Here is a 14,631-nt window from a genome sequence, read left to right on the forward strand (position 1 = left end):
TGCTGTGTAGCCTTAAGAATAGGGCTGGGTATCATGGCCAATTTCCATAATCATTTCGATTCATAAGATTCTGAATCGATTAATCACGATTCGATTCGATCCAGTGTCAATTTGATTCAGTATTAATTGATTGATTCAGATTAATTTAGTGATACCAAAGTACAATTTTGAGATGTAACCTGATTGACTACTGCATTCATGCAACACATCAATACTGGTATCAGTATTGATATTAGAAAGGAAATAAATGACATTTCAGCAGTAAATAGCTGAATCAGCCCTTTAATAATGAACAGGACTACAGTGGCTCAGAACGGACTTCTTCGTCATCTTTATTCTGTTTTATGGCTGGTGGCTTCTACTCACTGGGGAGGGGGTGCACTCCGTGATTGGAGCGGGAGTGGGGTTGTGTCCCGTGATTGTTGGTCGGGGAGCGGGGGGAATGGCGTAGCAGTTGGACATTGTTGCTTTACTATTCCTCTAACTCCATACTCAGCCATAGGTGATTGGTCAGTTTGGTCAGGTCTAGGTTCAGCAACATTATGTGCCCAAAGAATGAGGTCAGCTGACTACCTGAATATACTGAATGACCAGGTTGTTCCATCAAGGGATTTTTTCTTCCCTGATGGCATGGGCATATTCCAAGATGACAATGCCAGGATTCATTGGGTTCAAATTGTGAAAGAGTGGTTCAGGGAGCATGAGACATCATTTTCACACATGGATTGCCCACCACAGAGTCCAGACCCTAAACCCATTGAGAATCTTTGAGATGTGCTGGAGAATAGTTTGCGCAGTGATCAGACTCTCCCATCATCAATACAAGATCTTGGTGAAAAATTTCTGCTACACTGGATGGAAATAAATCTTGTGACATTGCAGAAGCTTATCGAAACAATGCCACAGTGACTGCATGCCGTAATCAAAGCTAAAGGTGGTTTAACAAAATATTAGAGTGTGTGACCTTTTTTAGGTGGTGACTTTTCTTTTGGGGGGGGGGGGTGTCAAGATTGTGTTTATCCAGGTTGTTCCTAACTGTCAAAAAAAATGTTTACATATTGGGTCCAAACAATCCTGTCTCTCCTGTCAAAAAACATCAACCATCTAGAAATCTGGGATAATTGTAGTGACCAACAGATTTCAACCCTGCTGAGTTTGACTTGAAGACCAACTGTTGAATTAAAAGGTGTGGTCAGTTGAGGTTAGCAAAAGTGTCAAATGATTTTGTCATGCAAATGTTTACAATTATTTAATAACACTGCAGTTAGTCTATCAACTACTTTTTAAACATTATTATTATTATTATTATTATTATTATTATTATTATTATTATTATTATTATTATTATTATCATTATTATTATTATTATTATTATTATTATTATATTACTGGAAATTGGCATCATTGAAAAACACTCAACTCTATGTGTAACATTTAGCATGTAGTTGTACCTAACCTATCTAACATTTCTTAGCTGAACATGTGGTGTGTGTAATCAATAAGTTAGCTTCAGTTTGGTGAGTTTCACCCTTTGCCCCCATCCTCTGTTTATGGTCACCCCTGGCTCCAACCAGACACCCAAAATGCAAAGTGGAGGCTTCAGAGTGATAGTCCACAAACTACTGTGTAATGTCACAGTGACTTCAGTGACTTTTACAGTCTATTGTGTTGGCACATCTCTTCCACCTAGGTGTATGGAAGAAAAAGCAGCGGTGTTTCATGTAATTGTGACAGACCCAGAGTGAAGGCTTGCCTTGACCCCTCACTGGTGGCTAAAATGAGAGTACTCATGGGGGTCAGCCAGGGACAAGCATTCAAATTAAACGGTTAATGATTAGCTGCTTGACTTGAGACCCACTCTTGGTGCTAAAATGATGTGACGGGCCAAGGCCAACCTATTTTCTCTTTGTGTATCCAATAGGGGGACGATGTGTTGATCTTTTCCTGTCACTTGTATTTATTGCGCTAATGCAAAGGCAAAATGTGGTGTAAAATTGAATGGGGTATTAGCTGTCAGCATGTTTTCATTAGAGGCGTAGAAAATTAAAGCAGACGGTGAGAGACAGCCAGGGAGCAGCAACAGGCAGCTATGCAGGATAAACCCCATAGCCTTTTAATGGAGCAGTGCTGGTGACTCATCGTCATTCTTCTCACCTCCCTTTTAGAAAAGTGTGTGTTAGCATTAGGTTGTAATGTCGATTAACCGTGGAACTAGTGACATAAGATTATTAGCTTTTTTAACACATTACTCATTATAGTGATGGTAGAAATAAGAAAGTTAAAACAGAGGAGCCATAGGTTTGAATCCAATTTGTTGGTAGAAGTATAATGGAAATATAAATAATCTATCAGAAATTATTTCTGCAGTATAGCACTATTTTATTGTTACTAAAATGATTAAATTCTTGGTATATGTAATATTAATTCATTGTAACTGTGCTGTTTGCAGATTGTCAGTTTCGTACTTCTCAATGCAACTAAATATTGTATCTACTATTATTTACTGCAGAAATAATCAGATGATTAAATGCAAAAGTATTAAAGAACTGATATTTGTTTACGCTGTTTAATGATGCGTACAAGCAATGGCTCTGAGCTCTGCAACCTTTTCCATACTTGTCTGGATTGATTTGATTGATTTATCTTGAGATCTGTTGTGGTGTGTCAGTTATGGTTCCAATCAGAAAATGGTCACTAGGAAAAATATTGTCAAGGGCAGAAATTGTGATATTTAAAAGAGCAATAGTGGAAAGTTTATGCTGCTACTACTCTTAGAAATGTAAAATGATGAATTCACATAAGGAATGACTTAAGTCTTTTGACGTTTCAAAGTTCATTCTTGCAGTTTTTAATAACTTGTCGTGTTACTATTGTAATGCTGTGAGAAGAAAGATGTAAAACTGCAGTGAGGCAGTGTGAACACATTAAATCATTTCATGAAATGGCAGGAACACTTAAAATTGATTTGATAAGTGGACAAATTTCAGTAATAATTCTTCACTTCTGTCGTGTTTTTTCTTGCTTTGACTGTGGAACATTTCAGTAGTGTTTCTGGTCATGTCATGGAGAATTGTCTCTTTGCAAATAGGAATAATGTTATATTATTCTTTTTTCTGTTTCATCTTTTTCAGCACAGACTTTTTTTTTATCCAAATGTAGTGTCATGATTTGCATTATGTGTACAATTGCATCTCAAAAAATTACAGAAAGAATATGATAGAAGAAGTAACTTTTTTCTGTAATTTAACTTTAACAGTAAAACCTTCACATCACAAATTCATTATACATCAAGTGAGATATTTCAAGACTTTTTTTAAAGTTTGATGATTATGATTTAATGTTTATAAAACCCGCAATTCAGTATCTCAAAATACAAAATAATTTCAAGAGCGCAATTTGGAGACAATTTATTTAACAGAAATATCAAACTCCTGAAAAGTAACTTCATTTATCCTCTCAATTCTTGGTCAGGGCTCCTTTTGCACAAATAACTGCATCAATATGTGGTATGGTGTGGAGGCGATCAGCCTGTGGCTCTGCTGTGGTCTTATGGAAGCCCATGTCGCTTTGACAGTGGCCCTCAGCTCATCCGTATAGTTGGGACTGGTGTTTCTCATCAATACTTCATAGATCGTCTGTGGGGTTCATGTCAGTAAAGTTGTCAACCATGGTCAGCAAACCAGGTCTGAGTAGTTTAGGCACTGTGGGTAGGTGTCAAGCCCTGCTGGAAAACAAAATCAGCATTTCCATAAAGCTTGTCAGCAGTTGGAAGCATAAAGTGCCCTACAATGTCATGGTTGACGGCTGCATTGACTTTGAACTTAATAAAACACATAATCCAACAGAGGCAGATGACATGCCACCCCGAATCATCACTCACTGCAGAAACTTCACACCAGATGTGAAGTAGCCTGGATTCTGTGTCTCTCCGCTGTTCCTCTAGGCTCTGGGACTTCTAAATGAAAAGCAACATTTTCTTTATCCTGAAAACGAGGACATTGGACCACTGAGCCATGGTCCAGTTCCTTTTCTCCTTAGTCCAGGTAAAACTCTTCTGACTGTGTCTCTGGTTCAGGAGTGTCTTAGCATGAGCAAGCTAATCCATTTTTTGGACTCATCTGTGCACGGTGGCTCTTCATGCTGTCACTCCAGCCTTAGTCTATTCTTTGTGAGGGTTCACCAAGTTCTTGAATCAGCTGTGCATCACAATCTACTCAAGGCTGCACTCATCTCTGTTGTGTATGCAGCTTCTCCCACCACATTTTCTCTTCCACTTATCTTTGCGTGACTATACTATACAGGTCTGTGTTATAGCCTACCCTTTCAGCACTGACCTTCTCTGGCATCCTTGTGGAGGTTGTCAGTGAGTGTCTTCTACCCGTTAATTTAGTAAATGAGTCTAGAATATATACAGTTTTTACATTTTCTGAAATAAATGACGAGAAATATTGAACTCTTTCTTCTTTTTTTTTTTTTAAAGATGCACCTGTAGTCGGTGTGTGAATGTGTTTGTTCGCGTCTGTCCATACAATGACCCTACTGATCCCTTTTCCTATTAAGTCGATGTTATTCCCCATGAGGCTTCCCTGCAGTGTCAGTCGCTCCGCTCTTTATTAGTCTCAGTCTCTTGCACCCTCACCCTCACCCCGACCCCCACCCACCCCCATCTGCCTGTCAGTAGCAGTTTCACACACTCACTCTACCCTGGCCCCCAATTCCGCTCCACCTCCTCTCTGACACACACACACACAAATCCATCCAGTCTGCACAGCCACCCACACACAGTTAGTCGGCATGAATAGAACTGAAAAACTGTCATGCATCATCAAATGTGCGAAGGCCCTTTTGAATATCTGACTGTGCCTTGAATGTGGAGGCATTCGAATGCGTGACTGCAGAATGCTCTCTGTGCACATGGATGAATGGGTCCCAGGCCAACCAGACATGTAATGTGTCAAAGAGATGACTCTATAACAGGACTGTAGTGTACATAGGGAGCGCTCTGTCTGCGTTGATTCAGCTACTCTAGTGAGTCAGTCATTGTGTTCGATGACTGTTTTTAAATTCCGTAACATGCCACTATGGCTGCATTCAGATCAAATCCAGCAATTGTATTAAAACTCTGCAGCTTCCCTTTTGGCTTCCTTAAATGCTGTTGTTGCAGAAAATGCTGAAATTGGCTTTATCCACAACATAAAACCAATATTTAAAGTTTTACCTTGCCTTTTACAGCAGCACCATGTCAACTTTGAACTTATAAACACAAGAGAAACCTAAAATAAACATCTGGTTAGCCATAGTTTACCACCACTATCGATCTTCAGTGATGACTATCACAAAAATATGGTGTTTAATTTTGCAAAGTTATCCACCAGGAAACTTAACTTGCATGTTTTGATTGGCCAAAAGGACATGTAGGCAGAAGACACAACACAGTGGGAAAAGTTTAACCAAATATTGTATTGTGGATTGTTGTAATCTCCGCCTATTTTACGTTGAGTCCCATTCACACAAATAAGAAAATTGAGTTTTGAGATGAACATGTATGCCTTCATAGTGTGTGATTGCTGTTGCTGCCACCACATCATCCTGTCAGAACTCCTGATCCCCTCTGCTTTTAATGTGGAGACACAGTGATGAGAATGCAGCCTCTGACATTTTTTGAGTTGAATACATTTTTTGAGTTGAATACATTTTTTGAATAAGCTGTGTTAGTATGTGCATATTTTTTTCAAGTTTGACAAGAAAAGATGCTGTTTCTAACATATACTGTAATTCCAAAAAAATTTTATGAATGAAAAATCCTATGAATGAAATGCTTCTGTCTTCTGTCTCCCCTCTGCAGGTCTAAGCGGGCAGCCGACAGACATTGAGAAGCGGAAAACAGTGTTTGGGCAAAATTTTATACCGCCCAAAAAACCCAAAACTTTCTTACAATTAGTGTGGGAGGCACTTCAGGATGTCACACTGATTATCCTAGAAGTAGCAGCCGTAGTTTCACTAGGCCTTTCTTTTTATAAACCTCCAGATGCCGAAAGAGATCGTAAGCAATATTTTATTACATCTTTTTGCTGATTATTTTTCTGTTAAGTGATATTTTTTCCCTTACAGTTTGGAGTGTTTACATCATTTGTTTTACTTGAAAAATTTGACATAATATAGTACAGTAATATACTGCACATTAAGCAGTGTGTTTAATTTTTTTATGTTAATGATGGGCATTACATTTAGTGTCTTAATTAAACATTTTATTGTGCTTGATGATAATAATTTCATGAAAAGGAGTAATTTATGGAATAGGCATTAGTGACCTTTTATGTTATATTTTGCCAATCTACTTCCGCAGACTGTGGAAAGGCTGCTGGTGGTGTGGAGGATGAAAATGAAGCAGAAGCAGGCTGGATTGAGGGTGCTGCTATCCTCCTTTCAGTTATCTGTGTTGTGCTGGTGACAGCTTTCAATGATTGGAGTAAAGAGAAGCAATTTAGAGGCCTCCAGAGCCGCATTGAACAGGAACAGAAATTTACTGTTGTCCGTGGAGGACAAGTCATTCAGATTCCTGTGGCTGAGATCGTGGTTGGAGACATTGCACAAGTAAAATATGGTAAGAGGATACTAAATCAAATGCAATGTTTTTGTCTCACATTTCTTGAGAGTAATTATACATCCGCTCATTTAGAATCACTGTATTTATATTCAAGATGAAGTGAAAATGGATTACATTTTTGTCTGCTTTGTCTCTCCAAATTGAGCATTTGTTTTGTCTTTGCATCATTCAGGTGACCTTTTGCCTGCTGACGGAGTTCTCATCCAAGGGAACGATCTGAAGATCGATGAGAGCTCACTTACAGGGGAGTCGGACCATGTCAAGAAAACACAAGAAAAAGATCCAATGCTGTTATCAGGTAAGACAAAGCCTCAATTTTAGTTTTTTCAAAAGCCCTCTTATGGCTGGAAAGGCAGTGACAGATGTGTGTGCTTTTTACTGTTGTCAGGCATTTTAAAATGGTTTATAGCAGCTGTAGACCCCAAGAACACAGACAGAACTGCTGACAGAATAATACAATGCTCATAAAGCATTCTATGATTTCATGTTTTATCTTCTTGTAAAGTTGAGTGACAAAGACAACCTTTACGCAGTTTTCTTATATCAAAATGAAATAAATGCTTTGCAGGTTGTCATTTTTGATGCACTTGGAGGTCAACACTTTTGATTGATGATGCTTTTTCAGGGCTAGAAAGTCACTGGTTTGATTCCAACCATATTGTAGTGTGTTTCTCAGCTTGTTTTTTTGACAAGCTAATGCTTTGTAGTGTTTGAGATGAGCATGTGGTTCTACATTCATAAGCTTACAAACTATGTTTAGTTCTTGATTTACATAGCACCATTTACATAACGCTCAGTATGATAACAGAGAATTTAATAAAAGGAATTTGGAAAAGGCATTAGACTGCCTGGAAATGAAAATAATTTCATTTCTGTTCAAGTCTGGATTATTCCTAATGGGCTACTGCAAATTTTGGTCAAAAATAAAATAATTCATGAGTTGCATGAACGACTTAGTATTCACTGTCAAACACTTCACTGGTGCAGTATCATGGTGGGAGTCTGGAGAAACACCTCTTGTTTTGATCCTCGGGCTCTTTTGGCATAACTCCAAGGCAGAGGCATCCACTGGGTGTGTGTCTGTACATGCCCACACTGATGTGCCTTCTGTCACCTCTATAACAAACAAAACAAAAGCATTATCCAATTAACAAAACATGGGGAAAAAGACATTTAAATAATTCCTACATCTCTCCTGTCCTCTAGTGTCTCTTCTCTCATCTCCTCTTTTCTTGTTATTGGCTGTTTTCTGTCTAACTGTTCTGAGAGGGATGGAGAGCCCAAGATATAAAACTTTGTAGAGCCCTCTTGTAGCCTCTCAGATTCCCATTAATTCTCTCGGACTGACAATTGGCTTTTGATTAAAGGCTGCTGATTAAAGGGTTGTGAGATATTTGCATCCGTGACTGTATCTCTTTCTTTTGTGACTCGCTCGTGCGCCATTCTTTAGTATTGTCTGGGTTTGAAATCCTGCATTTATTTTCTCTTTCTTGTGTGTAACTGAACATGCCACTTGAAAGCCTGACTAAACCACCTTCTCAGTAAGCAAAGGAATCTAGCTCACAATTCGTTTTGAACCGATACAAAAAATCTCGCTTGTGATCTCGAATGACAAACAAGTTAAAAATATACTATAAATTTGAGCCAGGTCAAGTATAAAAACAGAAATAGTGTCTCATAGGATATCTTATTTGGTTTGTTAATTCTTGTTTTAATCACTCACTGCTCCTCACTTAATAAGTGTTTTTTTCTTCTGTTTAAAGGCACCCATGTAATGGAAGGCTCAGGGAAAATGGTGGTAACTGCCGTGGGTGTCAACTCTCAAACTGGAATTATCTTCACTTTACTTGGTAGCGGTGATGATGAAGATGATGAAGAGGAGGAAAAGAAAAAGGAAAAGGAGGAGAAGAAGAAACAGAAAAAAAGTTAGTGCGCCTGCTGCTTTTTGACTTGACTATTTTTTTTGGTACAGACATTCTATTCTATCTATTCTATCTACTCTATTTTTCTACCACAACTTTTGCATCTCAGAACAAGTTTCCATCCACTCCCACTGAGACATCTTACGTTAAAACCAGAAAATGTTAGTGTGTGTACTTGGTAGCACAATTGCAGGCAAACTAAGAACTTGCATTTAATGTTATAAGGATGACAGTATGCAAGGTTCAGCATTGAGTTAGTGATGACTCAAAGGTTAACTACAGATGAAGGTGACCAACTAAATGTCTTGTTTGTACTATTAGTTACTATGAGTGTTGTACTGAAAATTAGTATTCAGTAAATGTTACTATCTGGTTCTCTCGAAGGTAGTTGAATCATTTTATCTGTTAGGGCATAGGACCAGACAACTATCAGATTTTAGATTTATGTCACTACCCATTTTTTCACTGTGGTGAAAAATATAAAAGAAGCTGGAACATGTTTTTCTGCATGGTGGCCTTCCATCTCTATTCATCACAGGTATTTTTCTAGTTAATGCCTCAAGACAACTGACTCAACTGTATATCTTCTGCATCAGTCTGTTTACGTTTACAAGCTTAAAGTTTATGCAGATGAAACATTTTGTGTAGAATCCAACCTTGGTTGTTTGGAAGACAGATCCTTGATCAATAAAGCTACTGCTAGAGTCTTTTGACTTTAATTCAAAAGTGCTGCTTTATTAATGTTCATATTTGCAGCTCAGAGAGCTCACGCTCCCTCTGCTGTTAGCCATCACAGCTGAATCTTGTTTGACTTGCGTCACTACACAGTCAGATGGAGTTTGATCATAAACTGGAAATTGTGGGAAAAAGTACTTTGCCTGCTTTCCTCTACAGTTTAATTTTGTCATCTACTTTCAAAGGTTAGTTGTAATTGTGTTATTAATTTGAAAACATGATGAGCTATGATAATGGTTAGTGCCAGACACAGTGGAGTTACAGTAATGTTAATGTGTTTCCCAGTAACAGATTACTCTTCAACTCATTAAATTATTTTGCTCTGACTGTTACTGACTCCATGTTTTTTTTCTGCAGACAAAAAGCAGGACGGATCTGTGGAAAATCGCAAGAAAGGTAAATTACTAGCACTCACAATAACGTACAGGGGTTGGACAAAATAATGGAAACACCTTAAAAAATCAACAAAATATAATTTAATATGGTGTAGGTCCGCCTTTTGCGGCAATTACAGCCTCAATTCTCCGAGGTATTGATTCATACAACTTGTGAATTGTTTCCAAAGGAATTTTAAGCCATTCTTCAGTTAGAATACCCTCCAACTCTTTTAGAGACGATGGCGGTGGAAATCGACGTCTTACTTGAATCTCTAAAACTGACCATAAATGCTCAATAATGTTGAGGTCTGGGGACTGTGCCGGCCATATGAGATGCTCAACTTCATTAGAATGTTCCTCATGCCATTCTTTAACAATTCTAGCTGTATGGATTGGGGCATTATCATCTTGAGGTGAAGGTGTTTCCATTATTTTGTCTAACCCCTGTATAGTTTTGTTACAGATTCACACCTAAATTTATGTGTTATCCTTGAGCTTGTTCAGTGCATTCCTCCTCATTTATTGACACTTTCAATGCAAGTTAAAGCCTAATGCTGATAATTGCCTGCAGTGGTTTTATGATAGTAACAATGCGTAGCATATTTTTGCACACACCTGTGCCCGTATACTTTGTACTGGCTGTTCTTGCCTTTCTTTTGTATTGTCTGGTTTTCCCTCATGTGTCTGTCCCCTCTTTTCTCATCCTTCCCTGGCACATTGCGCTTTGAGCAGCAGGTGCTACTGAATCCAGTTATAGCGATTAGTGATGAGGAGATTAAAGCCATGCAACAATTCTGGGGCCAGAACATCTGCTTTCCCACCCTCTCTCTTCCTGACTCTCCCTGAGGCCCCCACAATTTGATTTTATTGATTGTCCCAATCTGAACTATTCAGTGTCCAACTGTAAGACTTGCAGTGGGACAATTTTCTGACTGAAAACAATGATAATGATGCTGTTTAGTGGTGTCCTAGCCAGCTAGCCAGGCTTGTTGTCCTGCTGGGACACTATGATCAGTAGTGGTTGGGTCTGTGACCACAACCCTGGCACAAGTCCCTAGTGCACAGATTCCCTCTGCCTGCCAGGAATCAACAGTAATCCTTTAGACTGAGATTACACAGGCCATGTAAGTGCAGAACAAGCCACAGTCCACAGCAGCTGCAGTAGCCCAGTGTTAATGCCCCCCTTCCTGTTACATACAATAAACCCATACATTCAAATACAATACCATGCTATTATTTATGCTATAGCAAATAAAGATTTAGCCTTGGCAGCTTGATGAAGAGTCTTCTGTGTTCACGAGGGAAGACATTGGAAGTTACACAAGGCATCCACATAATGCATGGTAATAATATTATCAAAAGCTAAGTGAGATAGCTTGCAGAGATAGGTTGCAGCACGGGCAGCAGCTCTAGTGCTAATGATTTTATCATGGTGAGTGACACAACAGAGAGTTGACTGGCTGTCCTCCTTCCTTTGCTGTTAGAGGCCTTTCAAAATTGCCTGGTCAAATATGAGTTTTGAATTTCTGTCAGTCCCACAAGTGAGAGGTAACATCCCTGAAGAAGAGATGTATGAGAATTTCACTGGCAAATGTTGTGGCTGCTGTTGCTGAAGGAGAGATGATTTCCTATTTCCCAGTGCCCTAGATAACCTGTTCTTAAGGTGGGAGTGTGATAATTACACTTATAAGTCTTCCAGCTAATTGCTGTGAAGTCGGATCACTGAAAACATAATTATGGTGACATTTACCAAGTTTTATGGGAGCACAGAAGCAAATAAAAAGTGTGCTAAAAGTGTGAGCGACATGACGTCATATGTTTCGTTGAAAGTCACTTTACATTAATCAGTTCTCTTATCCATTCATTAATAGTGCTGGATTTCCCTTCTTATGTTACTCTTCATAAGCATGATGCAACTTATTTTCTGTCAAATGAGAAATGAAGTATGTATGATTGTGTAAATGTAGCTTCTATGTCTTTTACATCTAATCCAAGAGGAAATCTAAAGCAATGCTATATTTTGACATGTATTGGTATATACAGTATATTGTTACAGGTTTAATGCCAAGGCCAGTTCATAAATGCCTCAGTCCAGCCAATTCATTTTACAGACTCTTTCCTCTCTCTGTGGTGTAGCTAAAGCACAGGATGGGGCTGCAATGGAAATGCAACCTCTGAACAGTGATGAGGGAGCTGATGCAGAGGAGAAAAAGAAAGCCAACCTGCCAAAGAAAGAGAAATCAGTTCTCCAGGGCAAACTGACCAAACTAGCTGTACAGATTGGCAAAGCAGGTGAGTCAGATTAATCAGATTGTTTCTGACACAAATGAATGCTGTAGATTGTACTGCATATAATGCATACTCTATGAAAATGTCTACCACAGATATGTATGCTATTCTCTAAATCTGACATCTTTTATTGTTTTGCAGCCTGATTAATTTCAAACATATTTTAAGATGCATGGATTTTGTTTCCATTATGACAAATCATATTTACAGTATTTTTGTGTCTTTCCTCCTCCTCTCATTCCCTGCAGGGTTGGTTATGTCAGCCATCACTGTTATTATCCTTGTGGTGCTGTTTGTAGTAGACACTTTCTGGATACAGAATTTACCCTGGATTAAGGACTGCACGCCTATTTACATTCAGTTTTTTGTGAAATTCTTCATCATTGGCGTAACTGTTCTGGTGGTGGCTGTTCCTGAGGGCCTGCCACTTGCTGTTACCATCTCACTGGCGTACTCCGTTAAGGTAAAGTCTTCCAGACTATTGACCTGTGCCAGTTCAGACCAGCTTATGCTTAAACCTATTAAAACTATCAGCTGGGCAGTTAAGACAAGGAGACTTGGCTAACTGATACCCTAAAGCCAAGCATTGATCCCCTCTGCTGGACTTGTTGGCCAACAGAGGGCTTTATCCAGTCAAGGAGCTAGTAATTTCAATCTTATAGTCTTCGCACGCATTTTGTCGTAGTTCCAATTTTCTACATGTTAGAATTACACTTGGCTCAGAAAATTAACTTTTTATGGTTATCTGTCTTAACCCATATGCTTTCTTGTGACTGATATTAACGTAATTATCACTATCACAATTTCATCAATTTTATCATTGTGTTTATCCTTGTACAGAAAATGATGAAAGACAACAACCTGGTGCGGCACTTGGATGCCTGTGAGACCATGGGCAATGCAACTGCAATCTGCTCTGACAAAACTGGTACGCTCACCATGAACCGGATGACAGTGGTGCAAGCATACGTCGCTGAAAAACACTTCAAGAAGGTCCCTGAACCAGAGAATATCCCTTCTTCCACCTTAGATGTCCTCATTCTTGGCATTGCAGTCAACTGCGCCTACACCACCAAAATTATGGTAGGCTCTTTATAAAAATACACCATACATTTTGCCTTGAGTTATATGTCTTCACCAGCTTACATACAGTTTTCTCTTTCTTTCAGCCTCCAGAAAAAGAGGGAGGCCTGCCACGGCAGGTGGGTAACAAGACCGAATGTGCCTTGCTTGGCTTTTCTAATGATCTGAAGCGTGACTACCAGAATATTCGCAACGAAATCCCAGAGGAGAAACTTTACAAGGTCTACACCTTCAACTCGGTCCGCAAGTCTATGAGCACTGTGTTGAAGATGGCTGATGGCAGCTACCGTATGTTCAGCAAAGGGGCCTCAGAAATTCTCCTAAAAAAGTAAGAAAAATGTCACTCTGCTCAGTTTTTTTTTCTTCTATATTATCTAATTTATTTTATAGGTAATGTAATGAAAAGAAATATGTGCGATCAATTTGGGCCACATGAACATGCAGGCAATAACACCTTATTAAATCAAATGTTATTTCCTTAGTTATTCCATCTGGCCAGACTGTGCAGTGAATGATATGTGTAATGGCTTAAGCAGTTAAGAAGTTCAAGTGCATCCCACCCAAGCCCCTTACTTTGCGACTTAAAAACAGGCACTGAGAAAATGAGCCGGTAACAACTATATAAGCTTCTTAACCAAGCAGGCTTGTTTTTTGACTCACAGAGGGCTTAGTGTTACTTTTTACTACTGCAGCTCACCATTCAAGTGCTCAATCCAGTTTTATTTTCCTGCATGTACATTTCTTTACTTCTGTTCTTTCTCCCTTTGGATGTTTTCCCCGTCTTTGCTCACTGTTGTTCTTCATACAAACCCTTCCACTTCCCAGGTGTTATAAAATCCTGACAGCAAACGGTGAGCCAAAGGTGTTTCGCCCCCGTGATCGAGATGACATGGTTAAGAAGGTGATCGAACCCATGGCCTCAGAGGGCCTAAGAACCATCTGCCTTGCATACAGAGACTTCCCTGTTTCTGAGGGTGAGCCTGACTGGGATAGTGAGACTGACATTCTCACTGGACTGACATGCATCTGTGTGGTGGGCATTGAAGACCCTGTGAGGCCTGAGGTTAGTTGCTGGGTGTGCTGTGCATCTACATTACATTATATCATAGCTGTTGACTAAATTAAAAGAAGCTGAAAGAAACTGACTTCGCAGACCTCAAAGTAAATGTTTACTGCATGTTTACTCCGTGCTTATCTTTCTTCCTTTCTCGTTTGTCTTTTGTGGCCTTTGCCATTATCGGCTTGGCAGAGAGGGCATTAAACTGTCGTAAAGTGTGTTTATTTTTGTATTCACCAGTAATGGGGATATTGTGTTTCACAAGTGGTCATTTGATTCAAGTTCAATGTTGATATCCCTTGTGAAAATAATATGTTTACTCATTTATTGTGTTTCCTCTTTATTTCAGGTCCCAGATGCTATCAGGAAATGCCAGCGTGCAGGCATCACAGTGCGAATGGTGACTGGGGACAACATTAACACAGCTCGAGCCATTGCTACCAAGTGTGGCATCCTGCAGCCTGGAGATGACTTCCTTTGTCTGGAAGGCAAAGAGTTCAACCGCAGGATACGCAATGAAAAAGGAGAGGTGGGCCACAGCAAAACATTGTACCTTAGAGA

General features: G+C 39.3%; 1 protein-coding gene across 2 annotated transcripts in view; it reads left to right on the forward strand.

The window, feature by feature from the left end:
• atp2b1a (ATPase plasma membrane Ca2+ transporting 1a) overlaps nt 1-14,631 on the forward strand; it is a 41,306-nt gene that overhangs the window by 16,421 nt on the left and 10,254 nt on the right. For both annotated transcript variants that reach the window (XM_030150318.1, XM_030150319.1), the window contains exons 3-13: nt 5,846-6,043; nt 6,347-6,604; nt 6,780-6,905; nt 8,371-8,532; nt 9,622-9,660; nt 11,778-11,933; nt 12,179-12,393; nt 12,771-13,013; nt 13,100-13,341; nt 13,839-14,076; nt 14,420-14,599. In XM_030150318.1, coding sequence (XP_030006178.1) covers nt 5,846-6,043; nt 6,347-6,604; nt 6,780-6,905; nt 8,371-8,532; nt 9,622-9,660; nt 11,778-11,933; nt 12,179-12,393; nt 12,771-13,013; nt 13,100-13,341; nt 13,839-14,076; nt 14,420-14,599 — 2,057 coding nt within the window. The remainder of the gene's footprint in view (nt 1-5,845; nt 6,044-6,346; nt 6,605-6,779; nt 6,906-8,370; nt 8,533-9,621; nt 9,661-11,777; nt 11,934-12,178; nt 12,394-12,770; nt 13,014-13,099; nt 13,342-13,838; nt 14,077-14,419; nt 14,600-14,631) is intronic.

This window comes from Sphaeramia orbicularis, chromosome 12, assembly GCF_902148855.1.
Source record: "Sphaeramia orbicularis chromosome 12, fSphaOr1.1, whole genome shotgun sequence".
Taxonomy (NCBI): domain Eukaryota; kingdom Metazoa; phylum Chordata; class Actinopteri; order Kurtiformes; family Apogonidae; genus Sphaeramia; species Sphaeramia orbicularis.